Source organism: Rousettus aegyptiacus, unplaced genomic scaffold (genome assembly GCF_014176215.1).
Source record: "Rousettus aegyptiacus isolate mRouAeg1 unplaced genomic scaffold, mRouAeg1.p scaffold_m13_p_13, whole genome shotgun sequence".
In the NCBI taxonomy this organism is placed as follows: Eukaryota; Metazoa; Chordata; class Mammalia; order Chiroptera; family Pteropodidae; genus Rousettus; species Rousettus aegyptiacus.
Window position 1 is genome coordinate 46,492,360 of NW_023416288.1, and position 14,873 is coordinate 46,507,232.

Consider the following 14,873-nt stretch of genomic DNA (forward strand, 5'->3'; position numbering starts at 1 on the left):
GTGGGCAGCCGGCGTCCACTGTGGGCACTCAGGTTCCATGAGCTCTGGCACGGGGCGACTGGGGGCCGCAGGGTCGGCACAGGCCGCTCCCTGCCGCACCAACCCCCAGCCCGCCTCGGGGTCAGGCGTGGCCAGCGTGGGCCTCGGGGAGGGCGCTCGGGGAGCAGGGTGTTCCCGGTGGGTGTCACCAGGGGGGCCAGGCAGGGGGGAGGCAGGGGCACAAGGCCTAGCCATGCCCGTGCTGGCCTGGGATGAGGGGCGCCCCCGGCCAGAGTCTGTTCCCGTGTGGCAGACGGCGCCTTGATTCTCTGCCTCCCTTGGGCTCCGCCAGGCTGGGGACCCACCCCCATGCCACGCAGCCCATGGGCCACGGCACTAACGCACACGCTGTCTGCCACAGCCACTGCATCCAGCAGATCCTGGAGGCGGTGCTCCACTGCCACCAGATGGGGGTCGTCCACAGGGACCTGAAGGTGAGTCCCGCCCGCCCGGCCGGGGCGGCCGTCTGCACCTGCATGTCCCGGGAAGGAGGCCGGGGCGGGGTGGGGGTGTGCATGCCTGTGCGCCTGTGCACGCAGGCCCGTGCGTGCGAGGCGCGTGGGCGCGCCCGTGTCTGATGGGGCAGTCGTCACACGTCGGCCTGTGAGCAAGCGTCCACTCGGGGTCGCCCCTCTGGGCTCCGGGCGGGATGCGGGGCGTGCGGGGGGAGCCTCCGGGCCGGTGCCGACTGCAGCCTCCACCACGCCCTGCGGCACGGCTCAGTTCTGCGCTTGTCACCCCAGGGCATGGCAGAGGGCGCCCCTCAGCGGGGCTGCCCAGCCCTCCGCCCCCTCTCCTTTCTTTCGCTGGGTTCGGTCACTTTCTTGTCCCGGGTGGGGGGCCCCTGGGCCTGTTGCTTCTGCGGAGAGACCCACTGGTGGCAGTTGAGACCAACCGTCCCGCAGTGCTGGTGCTGGGTGGGGTCGCGCCTTCCTCGGGCCGTCGAGGGGTGCATGTGTGAGTTGGCTTTTGCGGGGCAGCTCTGGGCACGGGGTCCCACCAGGAGCCGGTTCCGGACCTTCCCCTCTGCCCTTCACGTGCCCTGGTTCCCTCTGCACGTCCCGTGGTCCATGTCCTTCCGTGTGTCCTTTCTCTGTCACCATGTCTGATCTGAACGGGCCTCCCTCGGGGGCCTCGGGGCACAGGGGAGTGGTCGCCAGCCCCGCCTTGTTCTTGGACCTCAAGGTTCATGGCCGACTTTGAGGCCAAGGCAGAGAGATGGGATGAGGCGCTTGGGGGCGCACAGCCCTGGCCGGCCAACAGCCTCCTGCCTGGGGTAGGGAGCAGATGGTCCCGCCTCCGGAGAGGGCCCCCCATCCTGACTGAGAGCCCCCAGAAGCAGTGCTGTGGTGGGCTTGCTCGAGGCAGGAGAGCGCTTGTCACCTCCGGTGGCAAGGCAGGCGGTGGAGCTGCGGCCAGCCCTCCTCTGGGGACGCACTATCTCTGCACTGAGCTCGGCCTGCCTGCCCCGCTGCTCCAGACTCTGCGTGGGGCCTGGGGAGGGTGGGGTCCCCCGCCCCCCTCACACTGGCCGCGCTGGGCGGGCAGGCCTCAGGCTCTGGCTTCTGCCACGTGGGGGCGCACTTCTCAGATTCTAGGGGCCACTGGTCCCTCCTCACCTTCGGGGTCCCCAGCAGCGTCCCCAAGGTTGGACTGTGGCGTTTGTCCTTGGCGACACCGACGACACGTTTGGAGCGGGGCCTCAGCGCCGGCGGCCGCCCTCACGGTCTGGACTCAGGGAGGGTCGCGAGGGCAGCTAATGGGCGTGAGGAGAGCAGGGCAGGGCGGCTGGCAGGACCCGCCCGACAGGACCCCCCGAGGCAGACGGACCCCCCCGAGGAGCTGGGCCTGGTTTGTGGTCAGACCCCCTGCGGGGCTACTTTCGTAAACCCACTTTTTCATCCAGAAATGACGGTGGTCTCAGGGGGCTTGCTGGCTGGGCGGGGACCTGACAAAGGCCGAGAGCACGGGGAGGGGGCCAGGGAGAGGGGTCCAGCAGCTCTGAGCGCTGGCCGCCGGGAGGGAGGGGCATGCAGGGACCCCTCAGGCTCGGGGGGCCGTGCGTCCCCAGTCAGAGGCGAGTGGCCTCCTGGTGCCCCAGCGGGATGTGGGACGAAGTCCCAGCTTGAGCGAGGGCTGCTCCACCGGCCAGCAGGTCCCGCCGGCCCCTGGCACCCAGCCCAGAGCCTGAGGCTTAGTGGGTGGGCACCCTGCACTGCCCGGGCGCGGGGGCCCTCGGTCATTCCTTCCTGCCGTTTGGGGTCACCGTCCTGTAGGGGGGACTTGAGCCCCCAGCAGGCAGCCCCACCATGTCTCTGAGCAGCAGCCGCCGACGGGGCCGCCGGGCCTTGTGGGGCACACTCCGCTCTGTCCTGGCACCCGGGTCCCCCGTCCTGGGTCCGAGGGGTCCCAAGTGCTCTGTGAGAACAGCTTTTCCCAGCAAGGCCGGGGCTCTCGTCCCTGCCCCTGGGGCAGGCTTCGGGGTGCCAGCCACGCAGGGGGTCACCACACGGTGCGCGCGGCGCCGTGCCCGACCCCGCAGACCGCCGCCATCTCAGTTTCTGTCCCCTTCCCGGCCCCGGCTGTGGACCACACCCCCCTCTGCCACCACGCGGCAGCCTGAGAACCTGCTCCTGGCCAGCAAGTGCAAGGGCGCGGCCGTGAAGCTGGCGGACTTCGGCCTGGCCATCGAGGTGCAGGGCGACCAGCAGGCGTGGTTCGGTGAGCGCCGGGCGGCCGGGGGCCCGGGCGGGCGCGGCTGCCCCTCCGGCCCCTCACACTGCCCTGCCCCCGGCTAGGGTTTGCTGGCACGCCGGGCTACCTGTCCCCCGAGGTCCTGCGCAAGGAGGCGTACGGCAAGCCGGTGGACATCTGGGCGTGCGGTGAGCGGGAGTGCGGGGCGGCTGGGCCGGGAGGGGCGGCAGGTGGGTGCTGATGTGGGCGGCGGGGTTCCTACTGGGAGGGAGGAGCCTGTCCAGGATGGGTGGGGCTGTGACAATGCCCTGAGGGTCTCCAAGTAGTGACACGTCCTGGCACTGGCCCGGGGGTCCCTCAAGGACCCCAGTGCCCCCAAAGGCCGCGCCGGCTCCGGGCAGGCCCCGTGTCGGCCAGGGCCAGGAGCTGAGGCCCCACAGCGCTCAGGGCAGGAGCTGGGCATGCGGCCGCGGGGGCCGGGACAGCGGCGTGAGCCTGCGCCCTCGCCCCCAGGCGTGATCCTGTACATCCTGCTCGTGGGCTACCCGCCCTTCTGGGACGAGGACCAGCACAAGCTGTACCAGCAGATCAAGGCCGGAGCCTACGACGTGAGCGCCAGGGCCGCGGACCGGGCTGGGGGCGGGCGTCAGCAGCCGGGCCGGACCGCGCAGGGTCCCAGGGCCGCGGACCGGGCTGGGGGCGGGCGTCAGCAGCCGGGCCGGACCGCGCAGGGTCCCAGGGCCGCGGACCGGGCTGGGGGCGGGCGTCAGCAGCCGGGCCGGACCGCGCAGGGTCCCAGGGCCGCGGACCGGGCTGGGGGCGGGCGTCAGCAGCCGGGCCGGACCGCGCAGGGTCCTGGGTCCTGCGGGGGGGGTGGGCTCCCGGCGCCACTGTGCCCTGTCTCCCCTTCCAGTTCCCCTCCCCCGAGTGGGACACAGTCACTCCCGAAGCCAAAAACCTCATCAACCAGATGCTGACCATCAACCCCGCCAAGCGCATCACCGCACACGAGGCGCTGAAGCACCCGTGGGTCTGCGTGAGTACCCGGCCGGGCCCCGGGGCGCCCTGCTCACGCCCATCGGGCCGCCCGGCACCCTGGGCGCCGCGTGGCCTCTGGCTGGGACGCGCGGGTGGGTTGTCGAGGCCACAGGCCCTGCCACCCTGAGCCTCCCCCAACCCCTCTCGAGCCTCCCTTGGGGTGCTCGGCCCCCCTGAGCGTGTGACCGCCTCTCCCCACAGCAACGCTCCACGGTGGCCTCCATGATGCACAGGCAGGAGACTGTGGAGTGCCTGAAGAAGTTCAATGCCCGGCGGAAGCTCAAGGTGATGTGCCCGCCCCTCCAGGGCCCCAAGCCGGGCCCTGTGCGGCCGTGGGGTCCCGGCCGCCCAGGACGGGCCGCCCGGCCGCACGCCCCAGACACTGGGCTCCCCCAGAGCAAGCGCACCGAAGCGGGCCTGGCCCCAGGCGCAGAGCGGCCCCTCGGGGGCTGCGCGCAGGGCCCTGCTCGGCCGCGTTCTCCGGATGCGGGCAGGTCTCCGGGCTTTGGCCGGGTCGGGCGTGGAGGGTGGCAGCCGTGGTGCTCGGGTGAGGGGAGATGGGCCTGGGCAGGGTGCTGCCCCGTGGAGGCGTCCACAGCCAGGCCCTCCCTCCACGACGGTACCCCGGAGGCCACCAGGCCAGTGCAGCGCCCCAGAGGCTGCAGGCAGCGGGCAGCTCAGGGTCCGGGGCATGTCACGGCTCCAGTTCCGGAAGCGGGTGACTAGTCTGGGTGCAGCGGGTGAGTCCCCAGAGCCCACAGGCCGCGGCCCGGCAGGGTCTCCCAGCCTCAGCCTGCATCTCTCCACAGGGCGCGATCCTCACCACTATGCTGGCCACGCGGAACTTCTCAGGTGAGAACCGCCGCCTCCAGGGAGGCTCCGGAAGGCCTGCGACCAGCCGCCCGCCCCACACCCCCTCCGCGCCCTCGTCCGCTGCTGGCCTGACCTGCCTGACCTCTGACTCCCGTGGGGAGGCCCGGGCGCCCGCTGGCCCCCCGCCTGTCGGGTCTCTGTGTCCCCCGACCCAGTGTCTGTGCTGCCTGCCGCCCGGCCGCAGCCCCGTGTGTCTGTCCAGGCGTTGGTCGGCACCTGTCGTTCTCAAACTTCGGGGCACCGTTTTGTGTGTGTGAGTCGAGAGCAGGGCCTGGGCCTCTCTGCTGAGCCCTGGACACGCTGGTGGCCGCCCACCCGGTCACCGGGGGTGGGCGGGGCTGGGGGCGTGCGGCCGCGCTGGGTGGGTCTGTCCGTGACTCGAGGCCTGGGGCCCCAGCGGGCCCACCAGGGGCAGCACGGCCTGGCCAGGCCGGCGCCCGCTCACTGTCCCGTGGCTTGTCTGTGACACTCGTGCGGGGTCTGTGGTCCGTCCTCCTCGTCTGTTTGCCTCCTGTCACCCGGCGGCCGCCTCCGCGGAGAGGAGCCGAGCGCTCCCGTGCCCGTGGCCACTCTCTCGTGACGGGGCCCTGGCGCCAGCGTCTCCCGGCCTGGACTCTAACCCTCTTCTGCTTCCTTTGTCTCTTCTCCCCCGGCCCCTCGTCTCTAACCCGGTGCTAACAGTGGGCAGACAGACCACCGCTCCGGCCTCAGTGTCCACCGCGGCCTCCGGCACCACCATGGGGCTGGTGGAACAAGGTAGATGCTCTGGCCCCGTGTCCCGCCCGCTCGCGGCCGCCGGCCGGGCCTCGAGGGCCGCCCCAGGCCCCGGGAGCCCCCGCTCCCGCCGGGGACATGCCCCGCAGAGCCACCCCGAGGGCAGGGAGGCAGCTCCCAGGTTCCCGCGGCTGCAGGCCCCACTGAGAGGGGCCAGGCTAGGGACCTGCGGACAGGGCCTTGCCCACATGCATGTGACCGGAACCCCCGGTCCTGGCCCCTGCATCTGGGGTCAGGAGACCCCCTTGGTCAGAGCCCACGATCCACATTCGGAATGACCTTGACCACCCACAGGAGGCCTGAGGGCTGCTGAGGGCCGAGTCCCATTGGGGTGGGGGGTCCCAGGGAGAAGGCTGTGGAGGCAGAGAGCCTGCTTGCCCCCCGTCCACTGGCCTGGCCCACCTCCGCCCCGTGGCCTGCACTGCTCGGAGCTGGTAGTCTGTGTCCAGTCCCATACATACCAGGCCGGGGTCTTCGGCCAACCCGAGAACACCTTGAAGTCTCCCTCTTAGTTCTTCCTGCACGGACCTCCTCATCTCGTCCCGAACCGTAAGGGGGCTGCCAGTTCTGCCAACCGGCTGCCCTGGGCCGTGGGGGGCTGGCCCTCTAGGATGCCTAGGCCAGCTCCCGCCTGCCCCCATCTGCGACCTTAGACTGTGAGGGCTATCGCACCCCTAGTCCTCCTCACGGGCCCAGGCCGAGGGCAGTGCAGGGTCAGGGCGGGCAGCGCAGCCGAGGGCCAGCCGGGTGCTTGCCGGCCTGCGGGGCCCGGCACAGCCCCAAGTCTTCCCTGGCCCCGGCCCGCATGGCCCATGGGCCCGCCAGAGGTCCAGCGTTTCTGACCACCTCCTGCTGGGCACTCAGGGCAGGGCTGTCCAGAATCGGGGGGCATGTCCAGCAGGCAGGCCCCCGAGGGCCATCCAGAGTCCCCTGCGTTCTGAGGCACTGAGGGGAACAGGGCCTGGGTCGGAGCATGAGCCCAGGGCTGCAGGTGGCCGGCACGGCGCCAGGCGGGCTCTCCCTGCAGGCGGCGCGGGCGAGGGTGCATGAGGCTGCTGCATGTGCGGCTCCGCCTGCGTGCCGGGGCCGCTGCCCTGGGCCGTCGGTGCATGCGGCAAAGCCCAGCACGGCTGTCTCTGAGGACCAGCTATGGGGTGAGGCAGAGGCTGGCCCTGGGGGCTGGGGGACCCCCCGCCCGAGGTCAGCCCACCTCCGCCTGCCGCACCGGACTAGCAGACGTGGCCGGCACGAGCCTCACTTCCGAGGCTGCGGCTTCTCCGTGGGCGATGGTGCCCTCCGACAACGGAGGCACGTTGCTGTCCATCAGAGTCCTCGCTGGGAGGGACTCAGGCGGCCGTGGTGGGCCTGGTGGCCTAGCTCCGAGGACCCCTGGGGGGTGGGGCGGGCCGAGGGTCTCTGCCGGTTTCCTGGGGCCTGGGCTCATGCCCGTCCACCGTGGCTCCGGCCTGCAGTGAGGCGTTGGACTTGCAGAAGCACACGGGGACGCCCCGTGTCTTTGCTAGAGTAGACGGCAGCAGGGTCCTGGAGCCACTCCAGGATGGGTGGCCATTCCCAGGAGCTGCCGTGGCCAGGGGCTGCGCCCAGGGGCACACGGCCCTGTGTTCACGCCGAGCTCCGAGAGGGGAAGCGTCTGGGAGGCTGAGGGGAAGGCCATCTGCGTCCCCCGAGGATGCTGGCTGGGGGGGCAACTGTGTGAACGTGGGCTTGGAGAGAACCAGGGACGAGGGGGGACCCTCGTGCGGCCCAGGATTGCTTCAAGGTCGTATTCTGCCTCCTTCGGGGCCCGACCCAGGGTCCCCTTCCTGTCCGAGGGGTGGGCCGGGCAGAGCCAACGCCACTTCTGCTGGGGACGCTGGGCTGGCCAGGGGGCGGCCCCCTCAGCCCCCAGGAGCCTGCGCTAGCTCTAACAGAGCCCGCGGGAATGCCGCCGGCCGAGGCCGCGTGGCACCAAGATGATCCCCCAACCCGCCCGTCGTAGACCAGAGGGTGGGGTTGCTTGCTTGCCTGCTCGGCTCCAAGGCCAGCTCCTTCAGGGCGGGCTGGACGCCACCCCGCTTGAGCGCTGTCTGGCCGGCTGGTCAACCAGCATGGACAGGGTCTCTGGGCTCCGTGACCTCCGACGGCTCGTCCTCAAGGGGGCGTCGGGCTCCCCCTGTGTGCTGGCCAAGGGGGGGGGAGGTGGGGGGTGTGCTCATCAGGAGTGGCCCTGTCCGCCCGGAGACCGAAGTTCATGTCCGCAGGGCAAGCCTGTCCTTCCCTGCTGAATGACAGGGAAGCAGAATCTAGCTGCCATCAAGGGACCGTTCAGGCGGCCCCAGGAGGGTGGCATTTCTGGTCCTGGGGTGCCTGAGGGCAGGGCCACCAGGGCATTAGGGGGCGGTCCTGAGTCCGGCTGCCTGGGCGGGTCTCACCCTTGGAGGGTCCTGGGCCTGAGGAAGGGGACGGCCTGTGGCCCCTTGGCTCGCTGGGCTCTGTGACACCTCTCACAGGTTGAGGCCCACCGAGGGGACAGTCCAGGAGCTGGGCTCTGCCACAGGGTCCTGGGGGAACCTCCTGAGGGAACCGACCAGCCCTGGGAGCCGACGCCGTCCGGAGCAGCTGCCGCCGCCCACACGCCCAGGGGCTGAGGGGGTCTGGCTGGGGCGGGCGGCAGGCAGCAGCCCAGCAGCCTGGTCACTGCTGTGGGGGGCCAACCAGGGCTCGTCTGAGCGCAGCAGGGTCAGCTCCGCTCGGGGGTGTGAGGGCTCAGCCCAAGCTCCTGCCTCGGAGCGATGCTGACGGTGCCCAGGGGGCCCCCGCCTCCCCGCTCTGAGTGCCCGGCTGTGCGCTGTGCTCGCCAAGGCTGCGCCCCCCAGGGTGCTCCAGCAGGAGGGTCTGGCCCAGGCCCACTGTGGGCCGCCCCGTCCCTCGGGGCAGGCAGACCCTGCTCAGGGCTGGCCAGCGCGCCTCTTTGTCTAAGCTGCACCAGCCCCGCACGGGCCTCGCTCGCCTGGTGAGCGGGCGGGCAGGGCGGGCCGGGCCCCGGGCAGCCTGGCTCCGGCCCCAGCTGACACGAACCTGTCTTCTCTCTCCCCCCTCGCTCCTCTCCTCCTGCTCCCCCTCTCCGTCTCCCGAGGTAAGCTGACTCTCTTTCTGCCTCTGCGGAGCGCACGGGTGCCGGGGGCCGAGGGACTGTAGGGCTCCTCTGGCAGCGCCGGCCAGCCCTCCCCAGTGGGTCCCCCAGAACGGCCCTGCTCAGGCGGGGTGCGGAAGCCGCCCCTGCCTCGCGGCCACCCCCTCCCTCGCTCTAGGGGACCCAGGCCCCCCGAGGCCGCCTCGTGTGGGGGTGGGGGCTGCAGTGGACGGCCCCTCGCTCAGCATGCCTGCTTCCTCCCAATGCAGCAGCCAAGAGTCTACTCAACAAGAAAGCGGACGGAGTCAAGGTGAGGCCCCAGCTCAGCGGGAGTGGGGGCTGCAGGCGGGCCCACCCCAGGCTCCTGCTGGGCGGAACAGGACGGGGTGTGACCACCGCTTCTCCCCACAGCCCCAGACGAATAGCACCAAGAACAGTGCAGCTGCCACCAGCCCCAAGGGGACGCTTCCTCCGGCCGCCCTGGTACTGAACCCCCCAGCCCCCACCTTCCTGTCGCCCCTGCCTGTCAGGAGGCCTGGGGCGAGGGTGCGGCCCGGCCCTCAGCCTGCCTCCGACACGGATGCCCCCACTGCCCCCACTGCTCCCTGGGCGTGGGCGGGGCCATGCCCCGCATCCCCCTGGGCAGCGGAGGACGCGCCAGCTCCCGTCATGCCGACAGGTGGTCAGTGGCAAGGGGCTTCCGGGCGGCCAGCGAGGCCGAGACACGGGCCCGGGGCCAGGCCGTGGGGGGCCGGGGGGCCGTGAGGGGGGTGACAGCGGCGGGCGCGCCCTGTTTCTCCTGGGTGCTGCGATGCCTGTCTGGTTTTTGTCGAGGAAGGAGGGGGCTGGTCTTCCTTGGTGATTTCCCACCTGGGTGGTGTCCAGCGGGCCCGGAGGCAGCTGCGGGTGTGGATACCCGCGTGGCCGCGCAGGCCTGTGGCTGCCCAGAGGAAGGGGCTCCTCACTGGGGAGGGGCAGGCGGACACCGGTCAGAGGGCCCCTTGGTTCTGGGTCTCGCCTGGGGAGGCCCGGGCGGGGCCGTGGCTGGTGGGGGCCTGGCCAGGGGACCCAGCAGGCGGGCGGGGTTGTAGCTGGTGTGCAGTGGGCTGTCCCAGGAGACTGGGGTTTGCTGGAAGCACGTGTGGCACCCACGGGCCCTGGGCCCCGCTTCCGGGAGCCAGACCCAGACTGCCCATGGGAAGGCTGGATTTGCCAAATGGCCGAACCGTGTGCGGGGGCGGCTGGGGCCCAGGACGGGAGGGTCCCACACACGACCTCGCAGCCAGCCCCATCTTGGACTCGTGTGCTGCCACAGCCCCATGACACTCTGCAGCCTGGGCCCGGTCTGTGCTGGCCGGGGCTGGCGGCCTGCGGAGCAGTGCCCCGCCCGGCACCCCGCCTGCGTCTGCTCGCTGCCGCCCGGGGCCCCGTGCCCGCCGTCGGCCTCGCCGCCACGGGGCTCACCGGCCCGCTCCCTCCCACCGGCCCTGTCCCAAGCCCCTGTCACAGCTGCTCCTCCCGCGCCCCCTGCTGCTGCCCTCCCCGCGCCTGCCCGCTCCGCCGTGGGGCCTCCCCCCTTCTCACCCCTCTCTCCTTCCTCTGTACTTCCTTCCCCGCAGGAACCTCAGACCACCGTCATTCATAACCCGGTGGACGGGATCAAGGTACAACAGTCCCCTCCGCCCACCTGGGGCTTCCGTGAGGCCGGGAGCCGCCCCCGCCCCCGCCCCCCGGAAGGTCCCAAATGTGACCCTGGGAAACCTTTGTGCCCAGACCCGGGCAGGTGGGAAGCGACCCCTCCCGCACAGCACGCAGCCCACTAGAACGCGGCTGCGCCTGCAGGGAAGGGCCTGGGTGCGGCCCCTGCCGGGGCCGTGGTCACCGAGCCCACGGGGGACACGAGCCAGGGCCTGCTGCCCACAGCATGTTCACTCCCAGGACCCTCCCGGCTGCCCCGTGCGTCCCACCCTGGCAGAGACCAAGCCCAGCATGGCCAGGAGCCACAGAGCGCAGGGCCCTCCCCGGGCCCGGGGGAGGGGCTGCATGGGCCGCGCATCCCCAGGGTCGGGGTTGGGGTCAGAGGTCAGGGGCAGGGGCAACACAGACCTCATCCCTGACCTCTGCCCGTCCAGCGCTTTCTGCTGAGCTGACTCCTCTGACCAGGGCCGGGACGGGGCAGCCCTCAGCGGGGGAAGGCAGCCATGTGCCCCCAGGACTGCAGCTGGATCCCCCTTGGGCCTGGGCTCCTCAAAGGGACCCCCACAGCCTAGCCATGGGCTGGGACCAAGGGGGACTGTGGCCACTGTGCCTCAGCTGGCCCAGACCTAAGGTGCCATGAGGAGCCTGGATGTGCTCACGGCCAGGAGTGGTTCTCTCCTGGACCCTGCGTTTGCGCTGGGAGTCCCATTTTCCCTGTGAGGGACCTCGAGATAGCTTTCTGGGGCTGTGCTGTGACCGGGCCCCACACCCTGCAGACCCCTTTCCAGCCCAGAGCCTGGAGCACTGTGTCCCGTGGGCACTAGAGGGTGTCCTTGTTAAGATGTCCCTTCTAAGGAGCAAACAGACTTCCTGGGGACCAGGTGACAGGTGGATGGGGCAGCAAGCCACGAGTAGGGTGCTTGGTACTGGGGCTGCGTCTGGGCCTTCCAAGGCCACTGGAGAGGCGAGGCCAGGCCCGGGTGGACGGCGAAGGCCCGGGTGGGGCAGGCAGCGCCCCCTGGGCTGTGGCTGGAGCTGCGGTCTGGCCCGCCAGGCTCCTGACAACCTGCTGGAAGCCTCCTGCCCCATCTGCCCAAATGCACGGGCTGTGGGTGCCTTCCCACTTCACCAGGAGCCTCAGAATGTCGAGAAGCCAAGTGGCTGTGGGTCCTCCAAGCACACAGGGCCCTCGGCTGTGGGGAAGTGGGCAGCCGAACCTTGGGGACGGGTGACCCCTGGGCCCACATGAAGCTGCCGCATGGCTGTGGGCCTCTGGGAGGGAGGGCAGGTCCTGGGCCCCTGATCGCCAGGCCCCATGGGGGGCAGAGGCCGCCTCTGACCCGCTGCTCCCTACGTCTCCCCAGGAGTCCTCCGACAGCGCCCACACCACCATCGAGGACGAGGACACAAGAGGTACCGTGGGTGCTCTGCTCCCACAGCGGGCGGGCGGCAGGGGGCCAGTGGCCTGTGGGTTTCCACGCTGGGGTCTGTGATTCAGACGTGTCCACTGGGCTGACCCGGGTGTGGACAGGCGCCAGGCAGCCTCGGCACAGCGTCCGGTGGAGCCTGGCGGGCAGAAGCTGCCCCCGTGTCCTGCGCACTGGCCCCCGGCGTCCGCAAGCGCCCGGTTCCCAGGGGCAACGAGCTCAGGGCCATGCCTGCTCAGCTGCTGCTCACAAAGCTCCTTAGCCGCAGACTGTGCGGGGCTGGCTGCTGATGAGTGGGCAGCAGGGGGCATTTCTGTGTGGGAGGGCGGGGTGCAGAGAACCCCACGCCCACGCTCGCTGACCGCGGGGCTGCTTGACACTCTGGCCGCAGCCCCGTGCCCTCAGGACTGCCCAGGGCACCACGGCCAGCCACTGCCAGCCAGTGGGGCAGAGGCCATACATGCCCTGCTCTGCTGCTCCGTCCCGATCATCCCCCATACCCCGGAGTGGCTGCAAGCACGGGGCTTCGGCCCTGGGCGCAAGCAGAGTGGACCTTCACATGGCCTCCCCAGACTGCAACAGGCAGAGCCATCAGCACGGGGCCACCCGCTCTCCCACTCCTGGGTGCGGCCCTTGGGGTCCCAGAGCTTGCAGGCGGGAGGGAGGGGGCTAAACCTGTCCCCACGGGCCCTGGCTGGCCTGTCGACCAGGGCAGGAGTATCCAGAGACCCCTGGCCTCAGTGGAGAGGCCCCCCGGGGGCGCACGCCACCCTCCCACGCCCGGTCCTGCGTGGTCTCGAGTCAGCCTCACGCCCCCGCTGTGATAGACGGCCCTGGGTGGGCTGGGCCGATGCCGTCCCCCGGCAGGAGCCCCTAGGCTCTGCTGTGTGGTCTTGGGGTGGCCTGAGCTCGTCGCTGGTCTGGGGTTCTCCAGCTGAGCCCTCATCTTGTCTGTCTCCTGCTCCCTTCTCTCCTGTGTACCCCCATCCGCCTCCTGCTCACATCTCGTCTGTCTACCCAGCCCCTAGGGTCCCTGACACCCTGAGCTCCATGAGGAGGAGCTCGGGGACCCTGGAAGCCGAGGGCCCCCTGCCCGCCCCGTGTAAGTAGTGCCCCCAGGCCCGCAGCCCCTGCTGCAAAGTGGCCCCCTGCACCCTGCACGGCCTCAGCTGCCCCGCAGGCCAGGCTGCCTGAGGCCTGGTGAGTGTGCAGCCCACACCCCCAACTCCCCACACCTCCCCCCTCCGCGCGCCTCCCCCCTCCTGCCTGCACCGCTGGCCAGCCCAGCCTCGCCCCTAGCCCGTCTCCCGGCCCCCAGGCAGCCTCCGAGCCTTGGCCTGTTCTCCCTGCCTGCCTCAGGCCGTCTCCAGTCACACTGACCCTGTTGGGGACAAGGAGCTGTCCTTGTCAGAACTCCCGCCCCCTCCGCAGGCCTGTGAGCTCCTGGGGGAAGGAGGCTGCTTGCAGGCTGTCGCCTCAGCCCTCCTGGGCCAGGCTGCTCCCCGGGGGGATGGCCTCCTCTGCTCACTGCAGCTCTCCGCCCCGCTGCCCCTCTCCATCCACCACGACCCCCAGTGTGCCCCCACGTCCCCACCTCTCCCCCACATTCCCCTTTGTCTCCCCACATCGCCCGCGCCCCCGTCCCCCCCCTCGCCCTCCGGCACCGCCCCTGCCTGGCTGCTCCGCCCCCAGGCCCCGCCCTGTGTCCCTCCCCCCTCGTGTTCACGTCTGTTCTGCTCCCCCAGCCCCCAGGATCTCTGACATCCTGAGCACGGTGAGGAGGGGCTCGGGGACCCCAGAAGCCCAGGGCCCCCCACCCTGCCTGTCTCTGGCTCTCCCGGGGCCCCCACCCGCCCCGTGTAAGTAGCACCCTGGGGCTCACGGGGTCGCGGACCCCAGCTGCAGTGCTGCCCCCGCCCTGAGTGGGGCCCTCGGGGCACGGAAAGGTGCGCAGGTGCTCCGCGCGAGGTGTCCCCTGGCCTCCGGAGACGGAGTCAGTGGCTGGTGACATGGGCATGCACATCCGTGTGTTGGAAAAGAGCCAGGGCCGTGTGCTGCCGCGGCCGGCGGGTCCCCAGGGGACGGCGACGTGCAGGGTGCCGGGGGCCACGCGGCTCCCTTCTGGAGTCCCACTGGGCTGGGGTCGAGGGTGGCAGAGCAGCTCTGGACGGAGGTGCCTGGTGGGGACAAGGAGGAGAGTGCGGCTGGGCAGAGGGCCAGCAGGGGGCAGAGGCGGCCGGGCCCCCCCCCCCCCCGCAGTCCCCGGGGGGGGGGGGCAGGCGCAGAGGCGGCCGGGCGCCCCCCCCCCCCGCAGTCCCCGGGGGAGGAGCCGCTGCTCCAGCCGTCTGCCGACTGCCTCCAGTATCGCTTACAGGGATGGATGACACCCCAGGGCGGCAGCCACCTCCGGGGAAGCACAGGGCTCTCGGAGGAGAGGCTGCGGGGCCTGGGGCCGGGCATGGCAGGGGAGTGGCTGGGTGAGTGCTGGCCCGCCTGGGCCTCTGGGGGCCGGGCAGCCTCGGGGGAGCAAAGCCATGGGGGCCTACAGGCTAATGACCACGGGTCACCCCGGGGCCCAGCGGGCGGCAGCGGGTGGCCTCTGTGGGAGTGAGGCTGGCCAAGAGCGCCCTGTGCTTGGCCCACGGGGCACAGACCAGCATGGGGGCCGCCGGACTCCGGTTTGGCTGAGGAGATCGGAGACGAGTTGTGGCAGGGAGACCACTCAGTTTGGTAGACACGGGGTGACACTGGCGGGCACCCGGGGGTCCTGTGGGAATGGTTAGAACGCTGCCGCCTGCTGTGCAGCATCCTGTCCAGGTTCAGAGACCTCCGCATCCGCATCGGTGGGACCCTGGGACCCTCACAGCTGAGGCTCAGAGGGACCAGGAGGCGCTGCCCGCAGCCGACCAGGCCCGGGGCCCGCACAGCCCGGGTCGGTCAGGGCTCCGAGGACGGGGCCTGCCATGGGCTCGCAGTCCAGATCCGCCTTCTCGGGGGGCTTTCCTGAGCTTAGCTAGGCGGAGTGGGGGCCGCAAGAAGGGGCTGTGAGCAAGGTAAATGGAGGGGCATGGAGGTTGGAGGCCGGCAGGTGTGGCCTGGCCCACCGGGTAGGTGTAAGTGGGGCGCTGGGGTGCAGGGTGCATGTGCCCCAGCAAGTTCCCAGCATCCCAGCTCCCCGGTGCTGGGGGCCCCACCGG

General features: G+C 71.3%; 1 protein-coding gene across 4 annotated transcripts in view; it reads left to right on the top strand.

The window, feature by feature from the left end:
* The window catches only part of CAMK2B (calcium/calmodulin dependent protein kinase II beta), a 49,781-nt gene that overhangs the window by 30,485 nt on the left and 4,423 nt on the right, over positions 1-14,873 (top strand). For 2 of the 4 annotated variants that reach the window (XM_016147857.2, XM_016147858.2), the window contains exons 6-17: positions 401-473; positions 2,658-2,760; positions 2,838-2,921; positions 3,247-3,341; positions 3,647-3,769; positions 3,973-4,056; positions 4,581-4,623; positions 5,326-5,400; positions 8,824-8,861; positions 8,963-9,034; positions 10,171-10,215; positions 11,614-11,662. In XM_016147857.2, coding sequence (XP_016003343.1) covers positions 401-473; positions 2,658-2,760; positions 2,838-2,921; positions 3,247-3,341; positions 3,647-3,769; positions 3,973-4,056; positions 4,581-4,623; positions 5,326-5,400; positions 8,824-8,861; positions 8,963-9,034; positions 10,171-10,215; positions 11,614-11,662 — 884 coding nt within the window. Of the gene's footprint in view, positions 1-400; positions 474-2,657; positions 2,761-2,837; positions 2,922-3,246; positions 3,342-3,646; positions 3,770-3,972; positions 4,057-4,580; positions 4,624-5,325; positions 5,401-8,823; positions 8,862-8,962; positions 9,035-10,170; positions 10,216-11,613; positions 11,663-12,697; positions 12,779-13,421; positions 13,536-14,873 lie in introns of all 4 variants that reach the window. The other 2 variants (XM_036230568.1, XM_016147859.2) reach the window with 2 other exon arrangements.